Here is a 24,289-nt window from a genome sequence, read left to right as displayed (position 1 = left end):
AGAATAGAAAAAAGAGTGCAAAATAAATCAGATAAAATTTACTGTTTTTAAGCTAAATCCTTCTTAATACTTTCAAATGACATCACGTTGCACTGTTTCCAATTACTTCTCAGAAGTTAATGCTATATAAGCGTCAGTGTCAACTATAAAGGAGTTTTTGTTTCGTCATCTGGTCTGTGTTTACAGAGGTTTGGTGCTTTTTATTTCTTTTTTTTTTTTTTTCAATCTTTTCACTATTTAAAAAAATAAAAAGACAGATTCTCAAACAGAATCACTGAATCGGAATACAATATATCCAGGTAATCCCAACTGCAGTCTAGATGAGCTTGACTGCAGCCAAAAAGCCTGCAGGGACCATGTATTATCCCCATAAGTTTCATGTCATTTTACTCATTTCATTTTTCAAAAAAATTGAAAATTTTAAAATCTAATCACAACAGATCGCTTCACTACTAACATAAGCAGTTAGTACTACAAAATTACTTTTGGTAGTGGGCACCAAAAGTTGGCAAATGACTTGCTCATATTTTTCACTTAAAAATAACTGGGCAAATTTTTATTATTTTTTTCAACAATGAATAAATGTTAAATATAAAGCTCTTCTTTATATTAATTTATCTGCAAAAATGTAGCTTTAGAAATGAAATCATAATAAAAGCTATAACCATTTACAATGAGTAAGGAAAGATATAACACATGGGCACTTCAACAGCAATACTTACAATAATATTTACATTAATAATCATGCATTTCTTTGTTAATATATATATATTAATACATGTAACGGGGAATTTCTACAACACAAGACTTGAACTAGTGGCTGCCAGTGAATTAAGCCCCAAGTCTGCAAACTAGTTATACATAACTGTTTACTAGAAGAACATTAGACTCATTATGCAATCTTTCAAACTGGCAATTATTCTGAGACCAACATAATTAAATAGGAACTATAATGTAACATTTGGAAGAATGTAAATAGGTGATATACGAAAGAGTTTTCTTGTTCACTAAATATTTTAATGAACAATCAATACTTTTTAGTTACATCTTTGTAAATGAGCAATATTCACAATTTTTTGCACTAGGTTTTGTTTTTATAAGAGGCAAAGTATTGGATATGTAGCAAAGCCAAGGACAAAGCATAACTACTAAAGTAGCACAGCAATTCCTACTTCAGCCAACAACATTAAAAGTTTTTTTTTTTTTTTTTTTATGCATTTAGAAAATTAATTTTTGTAACAAGTTTTTCATGTTTAAATAGTACACATGACTGCATACTAGAATAATAATAATAACATCTACAGTAACTCTAGCAGCTCATAGAAGTATTTAGGAAGCATTTAAGAAGTATTTTTTAAAAATACTTCTAATTCTGATAACATTTTACTTTGCTCTTACAACTTTTTCAAAAAGAAGTGGCACCTATTCTTTCAAAGGCAAGCTTTTAAAAAATGGCTGAAGAGAACTCTTCAAGATCTCAAAAGATAAAAGGTTTTCAAAAATCTGTATGCCAAATATTTTTAAAAACATTTTTAAAGTAGGAAATTATGCAAAAGTGTTTTAACTTGCACTCTAATTATTAAAGGCAAATGGGTATCACAGAGAGAAGCATTTCAGAAATACCTGAAATACTTAAAATAAAATAAAAAAAAAATAGATATGGCTTGTAGGTACTAAAATGAAGCAATTTATTAATTTTTACTAAAAATTTAAGTTACTCGTTTTTCCTCAAATATAAAGGCAAGGGTCACAAATTTCAGACTTCCTAATTATTATGCAACAGGTTACTATAGTTCAAGTAGAAAATACTTTGAAGATGATGAGTACTTTATATTAACTAACACAGATCTAATGATCTAAAAGGGTTTTGTTTTTTAAAAAAAAAAAAAAAATTTTAATGATGAGAAAACCCATGCCTAAAAATGAACAACGTAGGAAAAAAACTGAAGGGGATGAATGTGGACCAGCCACCTATCATTAGCAATGAAACTTTATGCTCAACAGTTCCTCAAATATGTCAAAACGTAAGCTATTCTACAGTAGATACCCAGAAACCAGTTTGCTTAATTTAATATTCTACAAAGATCGGCTCACTGCTGCCCGTGTGTCCTCAGGAAGGTTAACTTTATGGATCCAGTGTTCTTTATCAAAAACCACATAGTGGTTACGAAACAGTGGTTCTTCTTTTTTCAGCCAGTCTTCAACCCTGAAGTCTGGAAAAAAGAAACTTATTTCCCTTCTAGAGCTATTTGGAGAATCTGTAAAAAAAATAAATAAATAATAAATCACAAAAGTAATGTTTTATAAATTAAAGTGAAAAATAGGCAAGGTAAAATGAATTACTAGTGAATTATGATCAATTACAAGTAATTGATCATAAATAATCAAGTTATAAGAGAAATGAAGAAAAGTAATCTATCAGTAAAAAACAAATGAAATCAAAAGGTTGCTTAATACAGAAGGTTTGGGAAATATTTATTTCCATGCCATGCGCTTTGAAAGGCAGGCATATTGGATTAATTGTTAAAAATAGGCATAGAATGATAGTTACTGATTCGACAACTTTGTTCGAATATGTGAATGTCAACTGAAAAGCGGAAAGTTCTACTGGTCAAAATCTAATAAGATGACTGTAAATAGGCTCTCCTCCAACTTTCCTAGAAACATCCCTACTACTCCAGATGACACTTGAATCAGTTTTAACATTGACCATGTTCACCCACATTCCTTTAAAACAGGGATTCTCAACAGAGGTGAAAATTGGTTTTTGGAGGGCGAAAAAATGATGGGTGTTATACAATGGTTTGTGGCCCTCCAAATTTCGACCCTACCTGATCACATCTTATTCCTTAATATTTAATTTCTCTCATTGGGTTTTCTTTATCCCTGAGAACTGATTTTTAAAATATTGGTATATTATACGAGGATTAGGAGTGAGAAATTAATAAAAGGAAAATACTGGGTGTGATTTAATTCAATCACCTTTGCTTTTCATAGGCATTAAACGGCCAAGTGCTTTCAGAGGTAATGTCTCCACAATCCTTGGAGTTCTGAAGGCATGGTGGGCATGGTTTATTTATTTATTCTTTTGTTTCATTGGTCAATATATGAGGCATGGATGGGATGAGGAAATGTTTCAGTCTATTGTTTCTACTTTCTAAGTGATGATTAGTATTGATTTATTGTTTCCTTGTGGAAGTTGTTTATTTTTGATCCACAGTGCTTTTGTGAGTGACACAGGCTATGAGAGTTAAATAAAAATAGTTTATATTTTGTTATTCAACCCATCATCAACCACGTCAAGTGCTGAAAAGAAAAGGTGCCAACAGTATCTGGATGAATATCTAGCTTATTTTATTGAAAGCCCATTCGACTCAAGACAGCCCATGTGTCTTATGTGGAATAGTTCTTTTTCGAATGAGGCTTGTTTCATCAAGACTTTAAGATCACTTAAAAGAGAAACATCCTGATAAATTTGGTAAAAATATCGAATATTTTAAAAATATTTAAAACAGAATTTTGAGCAATGTAACACTATTACTTCCTTATAAGAAGAAACAAATCACGATAGAATGATTGCATATTATAAAATTGCAGAAATCATTGCAAAATCTGGTTGTTATTGTTTTTTATTTGGTTTTTAGGAGCATTAGCAACTAAGGCCATATTGCTCTGGGATATGCGGTGGTCATTCCCTGACCTTTCCGCATCCTCCGTATTTGGTGGTGACGGGCTCTAACTCCGGTCTAATCAAGAAGAATGTGCTACACACGGACGGCTGCTCCTTCCCACCTGGCTACGGAGGCACCACGCAAAATCTGATTGTACTTATACATTTGCTGAGACTGTGATACGGCCCACATTAGAGATTAATTTCAACAGTGATGCATCAAAATCCTGCCAGTATTTTAAAAGCATTGTCATTGAGTAATGATTCAATTCGAAGACAAATTCATAAGATGTCAGTCGACATTGAAGAGCAGCTAACTGACAAACTAAAAACAAGAAAAATTTTCTATTCAGCTCGATGAATCCATAGTTACTGACAAGGCCAATGGCATATGTTCATTATTTCTCTGATTGTAAATTGCAAGAAGAGATGTTGTATGTAAAATCTATGGAAACTGACTGTACTGGAGCATCCATTTTTGCTGTTGTAAAAACATGGTTTGATGAAAAACAAATACCACTGGAAAATTTAGTATACTGTGCCACTGATGGTGCTACCTCCATGGTTGGAAGACAAAGGTTACCTAAAGGAAGTATGTCCAGAAGTTCTTGCGATACACTGCATTGTGCACCGACAGCATCCAGTTGCAAAAAGTATTAGTCCAGTTCTTTATCAATCTCTCAATATAGTTATTAAAACCATCAATAAAGGCTTCTTTTACATACAGAAGTCAGATGGCTTCCTAAAGGAAACTGTCTAACAAGATTTATAAACCTTTTTGATACAATAATTAGTATTTTAGAAAGCGAAGGAGAAACAGATTTAGCAAAGGAGAACACCAAACACAAAAACATACTTTATGGCTTGGATTTTTCAAAAACTTAATGAAGTATCACTTCAAGGGAAATTAATTATGGTGATAGACTGCAAAAGCATATTAAAAGCCTTCATTGAAAAACTTTGAGAGCAATTTAACGAGAAAACAATTTCATGATATTATTATTATTAACAGCTACAAAACAGCAATGAAACGTGCCTGAGGGTGCAGCTACAAAGCATTATTACACAGCTTCAAAGCAGAAGCTTGGAGTATACATTTCCAAAGTAAAGCAAAAAAGTAAATGTACATAAAAAGAACAGGAAATTGAAGTCTACAGATAAAAATATAACTAAATAAATAAAAATAGGACTGATCCGTCCTATTTAAGTGAACAGGTAGGAGTAAGGTAGAGCACTGGTATTTCTTCACACACATTACACAATCAGAGTCTTAGAACTTGCAAGAAGAGTCAATTTTAAGGTTCAGGTAACGGATGAGGTTAGCAATTTCAGTTGCCTCTTGAAGTGTCCAGGGGTGTCAAATATCTCCAGATTTTCTTTGTTTATTGATCTTCCAGTCCTGTTATAGAAGTTGCAGTATCCATAATTTGTTCTCTCATAGGATGGTTTCAGCAGTGGATGGTTTCTTAAAGCTCTTGTTGGTGTGTTTAAATTTATTTGTGAGACGAGATGAGGGCAATTCAGGGTACCATTTAACAGCTGGTTAAGAAGGAGTAAGTCGGCTTTATCTCTTCTTTCTTCCAGCGTTTCAAGTCCAAAGAATACACACCACTCTTGATAGGATTTCTCATTGTATTCAAGGCCACTTTTAAAGCAAACATACTGTATTGCTCTTTTTTGAATATTTTCAATTTCTAATAAGCTGCATGTGGGGACCAGACCTGTGAGGCAAATTCTAGGGCTGGCCTAATAGATTTTGTAGAGAAAGATGAAAAGTGCCAATTGATTGAAATCTCAGTTAATTCTTTTCAGGAAACCTAGTTTTTTGTTAGCTGCCTTTACGTTTGAAACATGGACATCAAAGGAAAATGATTCTTTAATAAAGATACCTAAATTTTTGGCTGTACTAACTTGATACAACAGTTGTTGTATCAACAACTGTTGATACAACAAGAAAAATTAAGTTAGTTTTTCTTGTGTGCATTAGCAAAGCTCATTAGCTCACTTATTTTCATTGACTACCATTTTGTTCTCCTTCAGTCACTGAATAACTCGTTAAAGAGCTTCACTTAGGATGATGCAGTCATTGGTACTGCGAATTGCTTTATAGATTATATCATCTGCAAATATGTTGATTATGATTTGGTAGTCTCCAAGAGTGCTTGGCAGGTTGTTGATGTAGATAAGAAATAATAGCAGGCCTAAGGATGAGCCATGTGGGACACCAATTTCAGGCTTGAAAGGATATGAAATTTTACCTTTAAATGTCATGGACATTTCTCTACCTTCCAAGTAGTTTGCAATCCAGTTTAGTGCCTATCCTCTGAGACCATAGCGATGCAGTTTATTGATTAGTCTCTGATGGACTACCTTGTTGAAGGCTTTGCTTAAATCAAGGAAGATGGAATCGACTTGTTTTCCTCCATCAAGCGCCTGGGATATATTCGAGACAAATGAAATCATATCTGTGCAGGTGGAACAACCCTTGATAAATCCGTGAGAGTAATCTGACAAATTAACTTTCATAAAGTTAAATAGCTGCTTCATTACAATGGATTCAATTACCTTTGAGAGTGTATTTAATTGACAAACTGGTCTGTAGTTGTTGGGTGAGGATGGGTCTCCTTTTTTGTAAAGAGGCAAAGGCCTTTTTCAGTTGAGCTGGATAGATTCCACTCTCAAAGAATAATTTTCTTAAGTGAAGTAATGGCTTTACAAGTGTGGTTCCACACTTTTTCCATAAAAAACAGTAGGGATACTGTCCAGGCCTCGTGTGAGGTCCTTTTTCATACTGTGGATTGTGCTCAATTCTGCTTGGTTGAAAATTTCTTCAAAGCTGCTAGCAAGGTAGTCTACCTCAGACAAAGATGACAAATCATTGGGAATATCTAGCGTGTTTACAGCCGCATTTTGATTTTTTGTCTTGAAATAGCTGAATGTAGACTTAATATCTTTTGCCTCAAAGACTCTTCTTTCGACAAAGCCCAAGTATTTGTTGTAGCCCTGTTTTGATGTTATCTTAACCTGCCTTCTTAAGGAAGAATATTTATTGTAAAAGGTATATTTTCTTATTTATCTTAAACCTACTATGCATTTTTCGTTTGGATAATTTGGATCACGAGCACTACAGAATGGTGGGGGGGGGGGATTGTTATTTTACTATTCTTAAATTTATTCTTATTTTTTTTTTTTTTCAATTCCTTTATTTTATATCCTTTCCTACTCCTTTACTTTATAGTCTTTTTTAATTAATTCTTCACTAAACTCTACTATGCCCCCCTTTTTGTCCCCTCCCACATAGCACCTGACTTGTTAACTCCCCGAAGATTCTAGGCCCTAGGGAGTTTCTGTAATAATGTATTCCTCTAACGGACTATTGGCTCAGTGTTCAAGAAGGACTGACAACTCATAAATGAACTATATACAAATTTGTTTATTAACATTTACAAATATAGGTAATTGATGGCAGTGATCATAATTCAGTTGATCTATATCAAGCAAATAATTATTTGTAAAATAGTAAGAGGAGTTTACCTCAACACAGTACGTAGAACACTTCCGTATGATACTCTCCAGAAATTAAAACAAAAAACCGACTACTTACATTAGAGTAAAATATAAATAATTAAATACCAATTTAACACAATTCAAATCAATTAAAAATCAATTTAACTCAATTAAAAAGAATCTAATGAAAATATTCAAAACGATTTTCCTTCCTGAAGCTGACAATGCTTTGACCGTATGTCGTGATCACAGGAATGAAAATTACCGAATAGAGTTGAACCTGAAACTTAAATAGTAATTATTTGTCTTCGCGCATGCGCGTAAAGGTCCCCGCATTGGAGATCAAATATGGCCGCCGAACATTAACAGAATTCTCGTGTAATTTAATTTCTACTGTTTCTGAAATTAATAGTCGCGTATAATTACGTTGAACATTAAGTATTTTGGCCTCGTTAAATAAAAACGTATGTTTTTCATTAATGGCATGAAAGGCTAATTCCGACGCTGCTGAACGAGAAGCACGAACTGAGGCTTCATGTTGATTTACACGAATATTAAGAGAAAATCACGTCGAACCTTGGTAAGACGAGTCGCAATCACCGCAAGAAACGTTGTATACCAGATCATTAATTTGTGTTGCGAACGCGGAAAGAACCGAGCAATTGTTCAGTATAGTGTGCAACTTCCGTATTGGCCTGGCTACAATTTCAAATCTACAATTCCTTCTCCCTTGTCACTGCCATATCCCTTTTTAATATCTTGGCAAACTATGCTTTGTCTGTGCCTTGGCTGTATATGTTTCTTATGTGTCGGTGTGTGCATCAATATTTTCCTTATATTTATTTACATTCTCTGAAATTTGAGTCTTGTTTTGGTGAGTTACACTTTCCAACCAATGCCCTTTGTTTTTGCTGGTTTTGCATGTTTTTAAGGTTGAGTGTTCAGCTTGTGTATCTCTTAATTGAATTGGTGGTCCTTTCTCATCTCACTTCTTCCGTTTTGCACCTAATGTTAGTTCATCCTCTGTTTGGATACGCTTATGCTCATAAAGTTTCACCCCTGATTCCGGGGTTTGAGTGCTTGCATTTTTTTCCCCTGGGATTTAAGGTCGATTCATTAGGCAGTTCTGGATCCAAAATGTTCGAGCTTCCTGTATTCATATTCGCATAACCAGTTTCTGGACAAGTTTTGTCTGGTGTTGTAGCAATGTGGAGAACTAAGTTCGTCATGTTGTTGGAGGTGATTCCATTACTGCCATTTATAAATGTGCATCCTTTTTCATGTAACCTCACAGTGTTAGGGTTTTGAGGTGGATTTCCTGGAATTGTTGTAGGTGAATTAGGAATGCCTTCTTTTTTTGTAGTATGTGTAGATATATCCCTCTTGTACTGAGGCCTGTTAGAAATTGCTGGAATAACGTTGTTTTTATTATTCTCTTAGTAATTCCAAAAGGTATTTGAAAGGAGCCGATAATCGGTGGATCGTTAGCATCTTTAGAAATTTGGCCATCACCCGCGAGTGACATTTCTTAACCTTTTAAGCCAGATTCTCTGCTAGTTAACGGCACCTTGTGTTGTTCGGCAGGATTTGCGTTTTTGAAACAATTCAATTCAGGCGAGCAACGAATTGTATCATCGACGTCAGTGTGATCACTTGATGCAGCTTTCAGGGTCGCTCCCGAGTTGTAGTTTGTTGGTATTTCCGTGTGTTGTCTTGTAGTGTTGCTTATCAAATTTGTTAATTCAAGATTGCACTTTTTACAATCGGAAAGTTCATGTAGCACACCTTGCAACTTTTCACATAGCATGTCATACCCATCTGCCAAAGATTTTTGAAAAATAAATATCTCTGACCATTTGTCATATAATCCACTCTGGTTTGCAAGATATTGTCCCTGTGACTGTAGGTCTCGCTTGAGCTCTTTAAAGTCAGTGAAGAAAGCAAGAAACTCCTGTTCAATATTTAAGTTGAACCCTGACATTGGTGCATTATTCAGCATTGAGTACGGCAATGAGAAGGAGTTGTGCATGCCATTTGAGAAGGCTGGGTAGGTATCAAGTTAAGTCTTGTTAACAGACATTTCTTGATATTTTTTTACTAGTGTTATCTTGCGCAAGCTTGCAAATAATACATCTAAAGTGTGCCTTAGCTGTGATGACATTTTTTTTGTAATTGTATTTAATCTTATTACAACAAGGATATGCAAGAGTTAGCTGAAATCAATGAATCTCTCATCGAGAATGATCTTACGAATTATTCAGATCATTTGTAATCTTTAAAAGATGAAATGAAAAATAGATTTTCAGATTTATTTTCTTTTGAAGTGAAGACATGGATGTTAGATCCAATTGGATGCAATATCGAGTCTGCTAGTAAAGAAATTCAAGAAGACTTCACTGAATTAAAATGTAATGAAGAATGCAAATAAAAAAGTGGAATGGATGAGTTGTGGTGATCAAAAGCAACTAAACTTCTTTATCCAACAATGTGGTCTGAAATGGCCAAAATAATGCTTTGTTTTCCATCTGAAGAATCCCATCAGCATTGAGCATGCTCAATGCTGATGGGATTCTTCCTCTAGCTCAGAATAATCACCTGAGAGGGCATAAATTCAAATTGAGGAAAGACAGATGTAGGATAGACGTGCAGAAATTTGCCTTTAACCAGCGAGTGGTTGGTTGGTGGAACAGACTTCCATCCCTTGTAGTGGAGGTTGATAGCCTAAATAAGTTTAAGGCTCAGCTGGACAGGTATTTTGAACGAACAGAGGGGTGAAGTGGAAGTGGGTTTTTTTTTTTTTTTTTTTTGGCTGATGCTGCATAAGCTTGCTTTCTTGCATCAAATGCCTCTACTAATGCTAATCTTATTTGGTTGAAAGTGGTTTTAGATCAGTAAAAAAAATATTAACGAAGGAAAGACACAGAATTGACATATGTTCAAGAGGAGACATTAGAATTAAACTTACTAATGTCATCCCAAACATTGAATGTTTAGCTAAGAAGCATCAGGCTCAGGGATCCCACTGGATAAAAAAAAGAGTAAGTATAAAGTATTTTACTGTTTTAAAATTTCGTGGGGAGCAATTAGGAAAAAAAAATTTCTCTTAAAAAAAAAAAAAAAAAAAAAAAACTTTGGGGGCAATAATAAAAGAAAGGTTGAGAAACACTGTTTTAGAAGAAACCAAACTGATCAGGATGCTACTACTGCAGCTGTTATTAGTACTCTACGCTCATACAAACATTATGAATTTGTTGGGATCTCTTACTTCACAGCAGACTGAGGGACTGAGTATCAATAACCCTCTGCCTCCCACAATGAAGTTCAAATTATCCTACTGAACGGCCGTTGCTCATATCCATATTAGCATATATTTTATCTTTCAAGTCTGTCCTTGTGAGGCTAAAAAAAAAAAAAAAAAACACAATAATCATGCAGAAAACCCTACTCCTCCACAGCCTCAGCCGAAGAGGACTTTAGAAATTCCTCTACTTGTAGAAGGAACTGAACCCAGATTTTTCCAAACAAGGGAAAGATGGTGATATTATCTTGTTGATTATGCTGCCATGGAGGACTCTTCCCCAACACTCTGCCCCCCCCCCCATGATATAATAAAACTAAAGGAATCAGAGGGCCAGACTCTTCTAAAACAGAAATTTACCGCAAAAATTCAGAATTAATTTTAAAAATATCAATGTATCGGTGGCAAAACTATAAATTCCGGGTTTCCCCAACCTGACTGCAAATGGTGCTCTCACGCAATTTAATAACTATGTCAAATCGAACCACCAGGTTCCCAGATGTCTTGCATCCCCCACTTACAGTTGGGGGGGGGGGGTCAAACCTGGTGATGATAGTTTTGTCACTGTTGTACTATAATGTTAATATTTTTTAGCTCCACCTTCTTCCATAGATTTTGAAATTTTAGTCTGCCTTTCCCTCTGCTTTTTTGATCTACTATAAGAAAGATTTCTGATATAGTGGAACAAGAGAACCTTTAGATCCTTTTATTTAATTAAATCAATTTAACATATAAAATATATATACTTTTTCCTGTTCTATGCAATTTTTTTCTTTCACTTTTGGAAATATATTTTTTTTTAAGCAGCAGTTTCTTTAAGCAACCACTTCAATTTTTTTCTAAACCATTTTCATTTTCTAAAAACCGAAATCTATAGGAAAAACCAAAGTATAAATGATTTTTTTGTTTTTTTAACATAATTACTACAGAACTACTGATTTCAATGCCTTATCCTTTGAGATCAGAGAAAAAGAAACAAAGAAGTCAACTACACTGTTCCAAAGTCCTTGAGGATTAGTAAGCATCTTTTAGAACAGTTATTGTGTAAGTTCCTTAACATGCTGCTCATAACGATCAACACACTGTTCCAAAGTCCTTGAGGATTAGTAAGCATCTTTTAGAACAGTTATTGTGTAAGTTCCTTAACATGCTGCTCATAACGATCAACACACCTATTCCAGTAGGACCTATAGATAGGCATCGCAGACCAAAATTTATTAGCATAGGCATACAATTTAAGAAAGCAAGCTTATGCAGCATCAGCCAAAAAAAAAAAAAAAAAAACCCCTCCCATTTCACCCCTCCATTTGTTCCAAATGCCTGTCCAGCTCAGCCTTAAATTTATTTAGGCTATCAACTTCCACAACAAAAGAAGGAAGTCTGTTACACCAATCAACTATCCGCTGGCTAAAGGCAAATTTCTGAACATCTATTCTACAACTCTCTTTCCTCAATTTGAATCTGTGCCCCCTCAGATTCTTAATCTGAGCAAGAGAAAGAATCCCATCAGCATTCAGCTCTTGCTCAACCCATTCAAGGCTTTATACACCTCAAATCAGATCACCTCGCAGGTGCCTACTCTCTAGGTGCTGCAATTTGCAGAACTTAAGTCTTTCTTCATAAGAGCACCCCTTTGTTCCCCTTCTTTGTACTCGTTCTAGCAACTATACATCCTTCCTAAAATGAGGCCTCCAGACCTGTACACAGTACTCTAGGTGTGGCTTGACCATTGCCTTGTATAACGGGATAATCAAAAGGCTATATGAATGAAATATGAATAAATTATTAGGGCTATATGAATGAAATCCAAGTTCTCAAAAACGATGTGATCTTCAAAATGACTTCAGAGCAGATGGTTGTCTGCTTAGTGCAAATATTGCAACTATAGTTCACAAATGTTAAGCTATAAAAGTGATGGAAGCATCTATAATTTTAAACAAATGGATGAACTTGCATTTTTTCATTCTTAACAAAAATAAGGGTCTAGGCTCCATAACAGCAATGGCACACATAAATAGCATTGTTATTTTAAAGAGACTAACCTTTTATGACTGAAATTACAAGAAATTAAATCACTTCACCCTATGCAGAGTGAAAAATGTTTCTTGTTTGGAATAATTGGAGATACTGCTCAGATGTTTCATTGTCCTTTCAATACCACTTCAGTGATTGAATTTCTGTCTCTACAACAGCATCAATTCACAAACATAACTGTCTTTTGGTCTTATGTGTTAAAGAATCCTAATGCTGATCAAACCAGGGAGTTTCATTTTTTTTTTTTTTTTTTTTGCCCCTTCACAATGCAAAACAATCAGTTCCAGTAGTTATAATAGAGTAATGATAATAAAATGCAAACAGTCCAAAACACAAGTTTAAGGTAAAGTACTATATATTAAAAACTTATTGTTAACGACTGTTCTTACCAGAGCCATGAACTGCGTTCCGAGTATCACTAAGTCCAAATTTCGCCCTTAGACTTTCTGGAGCTTCATACTGTGCCCTAAATTCAGAAGAAATTTCATTTTATGTAATTAGTTTCAACTTCTATGAAAAAAAAAAAAAAAAAAAAAGCAGTTTTAATATTATTGTATCATTGTAATAAAACTGATGTATAAACTTAAGTTTTTAAAAAATAAAAATAACATAAATAATGAAATAGCAGTAGGCAATGGTCTCTTTATTCATACACAATATATTTAGCTAGACCTAATCTTCACATGATTAGCCACTGGCATCCTGTGGGACTAGTATTATGTGCTTAGATCCTGTATACTCTTTATATACTCTAGTTCCTTAATGCACAATAAAGAATTAATAATGTAAAAAATGCAAAATTTACATTATTTGCTTACTGTTTTACCTCAGCAAAACATGTCTGTATTTCCTACATGCAAGAAAAAAAATAAAAATCAGAAATTAAAATAGCTATTGCAGTTATTCAAGTGTGCAATTTTAATATTTCTTCAGTGCAGTTTTTACTTTCCATCTGTATCCCTGATTTCATTTGAATTTTAGAAGTATGTCTGCAAAAAAAAAAAAAAAAGAAAAAAAAAAGTCTGAGTACTGGGCATTCTGCATACACTAAAGTGAGTTTCCCACGTATCAAGCAAGGGATAAGTCATGGAGCACTCTGTAAAATAATCTTTTCTTGCAACAGATGTGTCCTGTATACTTTCCATTTAACACTTCAAAACTGGCTCAAAAACACATTTATAGATATAATATGGCATAAGATGCTGATGTATTGTTATTTGTTATTATTATTTATTTTTTTTTTAAGGCCATATTGCTCCGAGGATATGCGGTGGTCATTCCCTGACCTTTCTGCATCCTCCGTATTAAGTGGTGACAGGCTCAAACCCTTTCTAATCAAGAAGCGTGTGCTACGTATTGCTGCTGCTCCTTCCCACCTGGCCGATGTATTGTAAAACAGCAACAATAAATCTCAAACCATAAATTCTCTAAATTTTTAGTTGTGTTTGGAGCACAGTTATAAATTCATCTCGCCTTCTATGCACATTACACATATTCAGTTTTCTAGCACTATTTAAAAGAATGATATGTCAAGTATCAAAATAAGATATTTGTATTAAAAAATATAAATCTTCCAATTTTCATTAAATGAAACTTCTTAAGAATCACTGAGTGAGTGAGGTGGGAGGGAGCGTTAATAGAATACCAATTATTTTTTAGATTATCACTTCAACTAAAAAACAAAAAAAGCCATTTACCTTCATTAAAAACCTTCCAAGGATTTCAGCAGTTACACAAAATTATTTACAGCAGTCTAATTTTAAAGTTCAAATTTAACATCTTAATATAATAAGTAATTAATGCATGTTATATGTAGGAAAATTACACATTTTAAATTGATTCTAAATTGATGCAGAATGATAACTGATTGCTTGTGATATAAGTTGTAAACTGAAATTAAAAACTAATGGATTAATATCAATTTAAAATGCATAAACAGATTTTGGTTACTTGTAGAAAAATCAGATTCATTCTTACTTAAATACTTGAGTTGGTCCCATTAATTTTCTCCAATGCTGAATAGCATTTTCTCTAGCCAGGACATGCACAGAACTGAGTCCACTGAAACAATAAAATAATTTAACATTATGATAAATAATAATTTTAACATAACTAGAATGATAATAGAGAATGTGGTTATCTATAAACTATGAAATTAATATTGATAAAAGTAGTTATAAGGTGCATTAATGAAGGGATTCTTACTCGTGAAAATTGTTATATAACTTGAACAGAAAATGTAAAGTAACTATTTTCACAACTATACAAGTTTGCACTCAAAAAAACAATTTCATGCTGCACAGGTTGAGGAAGTAGAATAAACTTGCAGAGAAGACTAACAGAGACAGGTACTCAGTGGGATATCACATCACCATGAGTAGGCAGAACAGTATCTCTCAGGAGTGCAGTTTCCTATGAAACTCAAACTCCTATAAAGAGAATCCCAATAATTTTGCTGTTTTGCAACTTCAGAATTCATGCATATATTGAATTAGGAGAGCTATCCTAAATGTGCCTCTAAGACAGCTAGAAGAGAAAGTGGATTCTTTCATATGACTTGGAGACAATGCACATGAGGAGGGAAGATACCATTAAAACTGAAAATATTGAGATATGCAATGCCCAGTGTGAGCAGAGATGAAAATGTATGCTTCGTTAAATCTATGATTAATATCTTCCATAAACTAAAACATATTGAGGTATATGCAAACTGCACTGGAAGTAATCCCTCAGATTATAAAAAGGGTGAATTGCTGGAGACTTGAGCATGAACTACATACACAATGAAAATTTAAAAATAATCAATTTTTATGAATCAGAGCGAAATTAAACTCCTTAAAATGGTACTCGCTTCTTCAACATATCAGTAAATGCAACAAAAGAACAACTGGTAAGCCTTATATAAGTAATATGAAAATTACAAGCAGAGAAATTTATTGAATTTTCATTATGTTTGGGAATCTACACAGTTCTGATCGAGTTTGAGAAGAATGCTGTTAGAAAAACACACTAAAAATTTTAGTTATGATTTTACTATTTTAATGAAAAACCATTACAAATTCTATGAGCCTATCAATATAATTTTTTTCTTATAATGATTAGCATGTTTAATAAATTTTACAATTTTTTTTTTATTATAATCTTTATCTGATAAATCAAATTAAGAAATTTGAATATTAAGAAAAAATTAATTTTTTCTTAATATTCAACTATTTAATGCTATTATACATGTCCAGTTAAATAAGCATTAATGAAGCTACAAATAAAATAAAAATATTAGAATCAGGTTTGGTGAACTCTATTGATTTTCACATGGGATATTTTATATGCATGATAAAAACACTTTAAAGGAAGTGTAAACATTTGTTGGAAATTGGGCAGTATCATCAATGTTCTACCAAATAATTTAAGTACTTTACTCATACATTAGATGGCAGAAGCAGCATTAGATCTTTCATAAAAGCTCTGGTACTTCTGCACAGGAACCAAAAGTGAATGACTAGACATTCACATTAGTCACTTTGCAATTTCATAAGGATGGTCTTTATACTCTTTGGAAATGCTCAAGTGTCAAATGTGCCTCCATGAAGATATTTCAGGTCATGTAAAGTGGCAGCCAAATATTCCTAGAAGCAATATGAATTACTTCTTCAAAATCAGCAACAAAATTTTGGCACAGATTACAAGCCAAAACTTCCATGATGGTTTACAAGAAGTTCAAAACAGTTTCAGTATACATTTGGGGGGGGGGGGGAGTGTGAAAGAACTTTATTGCTTAATTCCATAATAATAACAACACAGGTCACCAAGTATTTTTCATTGGGGGGAGGTTAGACTAGATAGATTTTTGAATGCAGAGCCCAAATCTGTTTTTTATTATTATTGTTTATACATTCATATTTATATAGTTGTTTGAATATATCTATATCCATGTTATTTCATAATTTAATTATAAGTTGCTTCAGGTAAGATTAGGTGAATTACCATCATGGTATGCAGCTCTTTCCTAAGCTATACTATGGCTGCCCTCTAGGTGACCAGAATAAAGTGTAGGTACCATGTTATTTGAATGGATTGTGTGACTGGTTGAACAAAAAGAAAAAGTCAGTGCAGTTTATACCATACCCACAATATGGAGGAAGCCAACTGATTATGGTGGTGATTGTTACTTTTGCAATATGAATATAACTGGATTCTCAGTTAAAATTAAGTACAAGACATTGTTTATCCAAGTAATATTTTTATTGATTATCTGGGATTCAGCAATGAGACGAATTACTCATGATGACAATATGTTAATTCTAGTACCTCCACAGCATGGACTACATTCTTTAGAAGACTAAATGGAAAGTAATGAAGGTGCAATTGGTGGAAACAAAAGAATTTCAGCTGATCAGGAGAACACACCCAATGAAGAGACATTACAACTGAAGCTGTTTACCCAAGATGAGTTAGCATTAGTTGGGGCATATAATACAAAAAAGCAAGCTTATAGAGCATTGGCAAAAAAAAAAAAAAAAAAAAAAACTTTCCATTTCGCCCATCCAGTCACTCCAAATGTTTGTCTAGTTCAGCCTTAAATTTATTTAAGCTATCAACAGCCACAACAACAGATGGAAGTCTGTTCCAGCAATCAACTACTCGCTGGCTAAAGGCAAACTTCTACATATCTATTCTACAACTGTCTTTCTTTAACTTGAATCTTTGCCCCCTCAGATTCTTAATCTCAGCAAGTGGAAATACTCCATCAGCATTGAGCCTGCTCAAACCATTCAAAGCCTTGTACACCTCAATCAGATCACCTCACAGGTGCCTAGTCTCCAGATGCTGCTGCAACTTACAGAATTTAAGCCTCTCCTGGTAAGAGAACCCCTTTGTTCCTCTCACTAATCTTGTTGCCCTTCTCTGTACTCATTCTAGCAACTCTACATCCTTCCTAAAATGAGACCTCCACACCTGTATGTAGCACTCAAGGTGTGGCCTGACCATTGCCTTATAAAGTAAAGTGCAGCCATTATCAACCCACTGCAGGATGGAAGCCTCCTCAACAATTCATGTTGAGGGAAATGGACCATAATCTGCCACGCTGGTCCAGTGCGGGTTGGCAGATAGACTGTATTCAGCAGTCAGGGGTTTGAACCCCGGTCCATTCAAAGACCGTGTGCTACTGCACTCCCGCTCCTGCCCACTCGCCTACGGAGGCCATTGCCTTATATAAAAGTTTAATCACCTCCTTGTCTCTGCTAGCATAATTCCTATATTTCATTGACAAAACTCCATTACCTGCTCTGGCAGCTCATCTACACTGCTCAGAGAACTTCATATCCGACTGCACAATTACCCCAGGTCTTGTTCATTCTCCACCTCCCTGAGTGCAGTAACACAAGTTGGTACATTTCTCTTGGGTTACTGCTACTCATATGCAGTAATTTTCATTTGTCATTAAACTTCAGTTGCTACTTCTCAGCCCATCTACCTAACTTTTCTAGATCCTGTTGCAGTAGTATACTGTCTTTACTATCATTAACAACCCTTCCAACCTTTGTATCACTGCAAACTTGGACATTAAGTCTGATATACCTTCATTGATATCATTAGTAAATACACAAAACAACAATGGGTCCAGCACCGGACTCTGGGGAACTCCACTAATAACATTGGTTCACATAGAGCAGTGTCCATTTATTACCACTCTCTGCCGTCGCCCACTCAATCATCCCTTTATATATTTCAGTGAACATATTTCAGCTGAATTACCTTATTGGAAATCTAGCTGTCTCCAAAGATAAAGCCAAACTTCTTGCCTCAAGACTAGGCAAAAACACTTTGTTAAGAACAAAGCATCTCAATATAAAAAAAAAAAAAAAAAAATTTTGCTAATACTGTTTACAGTAAATGGTCTGCTTTGCTATTCCCATGATATCAATGGAGTTTTTAGGGAATTGTCACAAGTACACCTGGCATCTAAATGGCCCCTCTTCATCAACTCGGTGAAGTTTGAAAGCTGTTCTCTTGCATGACAGGAACTTAAAATTATTCATCCCCACTGCCCACTCTGTTCATCTAAAAACATAAAGACACTATTCAAAGCAATTCAGTACACACTATAACATGAAGACAGTACTTCAAGCAATTAAGCACCCATCAATGGAATATTTGCAGTGATTTCAAAGTCATTGGCACATTAATGGGAATGCAAGAAGGGTTCACAAAATATTGTTGTTCTCTATGCCTATAGGACAGGGAACTGTCCCATAGGCATAGAGAACAATATTTTTCCAATCTGATATTGGCAGTGTACTGCTGGTTGTTATAATGCAATATTCTGAACAAATGTATACCAAAGAAAATCTTCTGCACATTTTTAAATTGTACATATTTTTTACAATGTACTGAATTGTTTTAACTGGGTATAAATTGTATTGGATTTAAACCATAAAACTGTTAACAATTATAAGTGCAATCAGTTCCATATGTTTTGTAATTAAAGAATCTTAATTTGTAATGATATTATTATTATTAGCATTTGTATTACAAAGACCACATGTGCTAGCTAAAACAAAAAACACACAGAAATCAGCAAACTAGAAAAGGTTTTTTTTTTTTTTTTTTTGAAGTTGGTCAGCAAAAGGATGCTGACTGGTTTGGAAGGGAGAGGTGGAATTATAAAAACCAACACAGAAGAACAGTGCCCACAGAAATATCTATGGGAATGGCATGTAACAGTAACAGAATGTCTGCCAGACAGAGATTTTAAAGACTTTGAAAGAGGGTTATTATAGCTGTAATGACCCTCTTTTATAATGTAAAACTCCCGGCCATGTCACCGTGATGAGAATTATTGTTCCTAGTACATGTACTGTACTTACCAGCAATAAAGAAGTTTATTATTAATTAACCTAGCTACCTCCTTTTGATTGTTTGTTTATTTGGTTTTTAGGAGCATTAGCAACTAAGGCCATATTGCTCCGGGATATGTGGTGGTCATTCCCTGACCTTTCCGCATCCTCCGTATTTGGTGGTGACGGGCTCGAACCCCGGTCTAATCAAGAAGCGTGTGCTACGCACTGTTGCTCCTTCCCACCTGGCTAAGGAGGCACCTACCTCCTTTTGAAAGGAGGCTAGAAGCCTGAGAGAGAGATTATAGGAACACTACCCTAGATGGGAGAGCAATATTCCATGATAGGGCAGATTCAAGATCTGCACCATGAGTAGCTATTTAGAAGAAAAGTAAGACTGATAATGAAAGAGAAAAACCCAGTTTTTTTTTAGATGCAGAGGAAGCAATATTTGTGATATGCTCATGCCAAGGGATTATGTCAGAGTAATTTCTAACAGAGATAGGCAATCTTGTATAAATCAATGAATGTCATCAAAGATAAGCACAGAAGCAGAATAATCCTTTTTGTGAGATATAAGGCAGGACTGAGTTTTAGAAGAATTGAAATTAACTAAGTTATCTTTGATCCACTGGAGAATTACCTGGACACCAGCATTTAAGGAACTAGTAGTGAATAACTGAAAAGTTGAAGCTTTTGTGCAGGTCAAGGCTTATCAAACTGGAAGGAAGGTGGAATGCAAAGTGCTATCATCAGAAAAAAAACTATACAAAGGATTTACAGTCAGTGGAAGGAGATCATTAATATACTAGAAGAGTGGAAAATAAATTAACTTTAGGGAACAGCAGCATTAGTGAAGAAGTTAGAAGACAAAGAGCCACTACTATCTCCATCAATGAGCAATCAGAGAGAAAACTGGATATCCAATTACAGAAAAATGTCAGCAATCTATATGATGGGTGCTTATTTATTTATAAGTTTTAGCCAATAGCTTTGGCAAAAGACCAGTTTGGACAATATTACCGATTATCATTTGGACAAGAAACAAGGTTTTTCTCTTAGCCTGTTCAAAATCTAGGTTGGACTCGTTAATAACTGCTTTACAATTGTTCAAAGCTTTTGTGTAGGCAGCAAATGAACCTGAAGATTTGGATGCAAGTCAAATGCAATGTGTAACATTCTCATCTTGAACAGCTTTAACACATTTATTGGAAAAACCAAGGATAACAGAACATTTTAGGGTGGAGTGTGGAATAAAGGATTTCATCCCTACAAGAATAATTTCACTGACATGATCTGAGCAAACACTGAATCAGATGATTTAAAACAGTAATCCAACCAAAGAAAAGAAGAATAGAAATCTCACAGGTTATCCCATATTTCATTCTTGTAATGGAAAACACAAGGATGAGAATGAGAGAAAGGCTCCATTGGAGAAAAGACTATCAAAAAGTCATAATCTAAGGTGCCCTAAGGACAACTGACCTCAACCATGTACTTGGATGGGTTTTTTGTCAGAAAAGGATCAAGAGTGTTTGCTGTGAGGTTAGGATTCTTGGATATTTGGTAGGTAAACAAACCACCTGTGCTAGTTCATTAGTAATTGCAAAAGTTCAATTCCAAGCAACTAGAAAACTGAATCCAGCAGGAGTTGTTAACATTAAAATTGCCAAGGAAAATGATCTCACTGTTACAGCAGTTTGACTGGAGAAAGTAAAGTTCCAAAGAAAAGAAGTCAAAGTTCAAGTGATTAGTGGATAATGACAGAAGCAAAAGATGAATCTGACAGAAAGATGGCAGACAGATTTTAAGCCAGAGAAGATTGAAAGGAACCATACAGCAAACAATTAGGATAACTGAGACGAGCAGTAGTTGAATCAACCGAAAATTGGTATTCTGTCAGAAAAAGTAAGTGAAGCTTGGCAGACTAAGTAAAAATGGACATCACTGAGATTGGAACAGAGACCAGATATATTTCTGAAATGAACGAGAGGTGTTTGAATAAAAGTCTAAGATAATTTTTGGCACATTAAGATTATTTATAAAGATTTGACTTAATTGAGAATTTTATTTAAAAAGGTGAAGATAAACAGAATGATTATAATAATAATATTTAAAACTAATATAAATTTAAGTTAATAACATACAACATTTTATTTAGTTAACAATAAATTTAGGGTACTAATTTTAAGGTAAGAACTATTTTTACAGAAAATAAATGTATTAGGACTGAATAGTCATAAGAGAAAAAAACAAAAACAGCTGATTACAAAAGAAAAGAGGATGTCTCCACCCATCCTCTTGGGATGTCAACAGAAGATGGTGAAAACCATGTTCCAAATATAGTGCTACACTATATTCAGTTTCAAAACATTGAGCTTATTTATAAAGCTAAAAATGTTTATATTTCAAATACTTAGCATACACATAAATAATCAACTAAAATAGATAATGAAGACAACAGTATCAAAGATACAAGCAAATAAGCTTGGCAACAAGTTTGCACATACTTCTAATAAATGAAATAAACAGTTAAGTATTATTCATTTTCAGTATTCAGTTTCAAAACAAACTGTTTACAAAGTTATATCTTACTTAACAAACAATCTATAAATAGATAACATGATTAAAACAACAAGCAAGTATTGCTTTACTCAACTATTCCTGTGCAAGTGTGTGTGTGTGTGTTAAAATTGATTATGACAAATAAAAAGAAATAAAATGTAGAATAGATAAGCCCTATGAGGAGCGAATACAATGAAAACCAGTTTTAAATAGAATAGTATGACCATTGAGTCCCTTCTTATCAAAAGACCACAAGACAACAAAATTCATACAATCACTGCATTTCAAACATCACACAAATGAACATATCAAACAGCAAGTGCAATACATTATTGACATGCCAATGCAATTTATTTGCAAAATGGTGGTCACTACACAGCAAAAAATTAAAACAAGATATGATGGGGTATCAAAAGGTTCGTACCTTTACCTAGAAATAATAGCTCTAGAAAGGTGGAACTTCACAGGACCTTTAATCCTTTTCTATGTACTCTCCATGTATAGTAACACATTTGTAACACATTTCTTCCATCTATGGATCGGTTGTTTAATGCCTTGATCATAGAAGTCTGCACTTTTTGCCTGAAACCACGATTCCACTTCATTGATGACTTACTGAGATGAATCGAAGCAGTATCCACGCAATGTTTTCTTCATTTCTCGAAACAAGAAGAGGGCTGACTGTGCTAGGTCAGGATAATAGGGTGGGTGCTGCAGTAGTTCAAAGCTGCACTGGGCAACAAAGTTGGTGGTGGCAATGGCCATGTGAGCTGGTGCATTGTCTGACAGAAAACTGACACCTTTGGTTAACATTCCACGCCTTTTCACCTTCAAAGCATTGCATAACTTTATCAAAAAATTTCTATAGTATTCTCCAGTAAGTGTGGAACCACGAGGTAGGTAATCTCGTCAGGATAATCCCTTTTCTGTCCCAAAACACAGACAACATCACCTTCTTCGCAGATGGAGTCGTCTTTGCCTTTTTAGGAGATGGGGAGGAGGTGTGCTTCGACTGCTTTGGCATATGTTTAATCTCCGGATCATACTGGTACACTCAGCATTCATCATTTGTCACCAACTAATCAAAAGAGTTCTCAACATTCGCATTACACAAATCCAATGGTTGACGAGAACGCTACATTTGAAATTGCTTCTGCCAGCAATCTTGGAACCGATCGTGCAGAGACCTTAGACATGTGCAGATGGTCATGTAAAATGCTGTGGGCAGACCCGTAAATAATTCCCACTGCATTTGCGATGAAATCAATTGTCACAAGTCTGTCACTCGGGACCAGCTGCTCAACCTTTGCAATCATCTCACTGTCTGTGGATGGCCTTTCTTCTCTTGGCTCAAAGACACTTGTACGACTGTACTGGTGCTCCCTTTTCCACTGTGTCATAGGATGGACAATTCTGCCCATACACAGCTTTCATTTCTTCGTCAATTTCCTGAGCTTTCTTGCCCTGCAAATGCAGGAACTTGATCGCTGCTCGATATTCCACTTTGTCAACCATAGCGTCCTTCCTCAGATTCTGGGCTCCACCCCTGGTGTACGATCACCTACAGGAATGAAATTTCACGTTAGTTATTGAATATGTAGACAACTTATATTAAAAATGGTATCTTCCTACTGATGTTCTATCTAGGTCAGGGTACATCCCATCTACTTATTTTGGCTGCTTATAAGATTTTGTGAAATTACAAAAGAGCGTAAACTGTTACTTCTGTTACTGGGAAGTTAAGCTATTTTGTAAACCAGCAAAATGAAGTTCAAACATCAAGAAGTACATTAACAATAATCAGTGAAAATGCATAAATTTCTTTAAGTAACATAAATTAAGAGAAAATATTTTGTTTCTAGCAGCAATTCAGCAATCAATTTTGCATTCTCCACATATTCAATTTTTCACTGATCATAAATATTAATTTACCTGCACATAAAGGAAACCAGCCTTTCATAGAAGAATTTACCTATAAGATGCAAAAGAACTTTATTAAGAAAATTGCAGCTGATAACATTCTAAAGTAAATTTGGACAACTGTAGAATAAAAGTGTGAAGTAGAAGTCAATTCAAGACCACTTCTTATTAAACCATATCAATAAATACATGATGGTACTTTCAAGATATTCCTTAAAATCTCTTCTGTTAATGCTCATTTATTGCATTAATAGCAGTAATTATATTTTAACCTATTAAACTCAATCTGCACATTCAAATCCTATCTAATTAATACAGTAAAATCCTAAGTTCTATATTTTCAATAAACTGGATACAGATAAGAAATCTGAATTTGCAGAAGCAAACCATTCTTTATACTGTATCAAAAGAAATGGAATTGAAGTGTGTTATAAATCTTTAATAAGCTTTAATTTT

General features: G+C 34.4%; 1 protein-coding gene across 1 annotated transcript in view; it reads right to left on the bottom strand.

Annotated features, from left to right (window-relative positions):
- Nucleotides 1-1,915: 1,915 nt before the first annotated feature.
- LOC150087560 (nucleoside diphosphate kinase 6, mitochondrial-like) overlaps nt 1,916-24,289 on the bottom strand; it is a 41,536-nt gene continuing 19,162 nt past the window's right edge. Inside the window, exons 3-6 of the mRNA XM_090372125.1 lie at nt 23,846-23,885; nt 14,487-14,570; nt 12,899-12,975; nt 1,916-2,258 (exon numbers count right to left, since the gene is read on the bottom strand). Coding sequence (XP_090228251.1) covers nt 2,077-2,258; nt 12,899-12,975; nt 14,487-14,570; nt 23,846-23,885 — 383 coding nt within the window. The 3' untranslated portion in view covers nt 1,916-2,076. The remainder of the gene's footprint in view (nt 2,259-12,898; nt 12,976-14,486; nt 14,571-23,845; nt 23,886-24,289) is intronic.

This window comes from Mastigoproctus giganteus, chromosome 4 (genome assembly GCF_048544385.1).
Source record: "Mastigoproctus giganteus isolate SK-2022 chromosome 4, ASM4854438v1, whole genome shotgun sequence".
Classification (NCBI taxonomy): domain Eukaryota; kingdom Metazoa; phylum Arthropoda; class Arachnida; order Uropygi; family Thelyphonidae; genus Mastigoproctus; species Mastigoproctus giganteus.
Note: the sequence above shows the minus strand (reverse complement) of the source record. Positions and strands in the feature narration are given on the sequence as shown.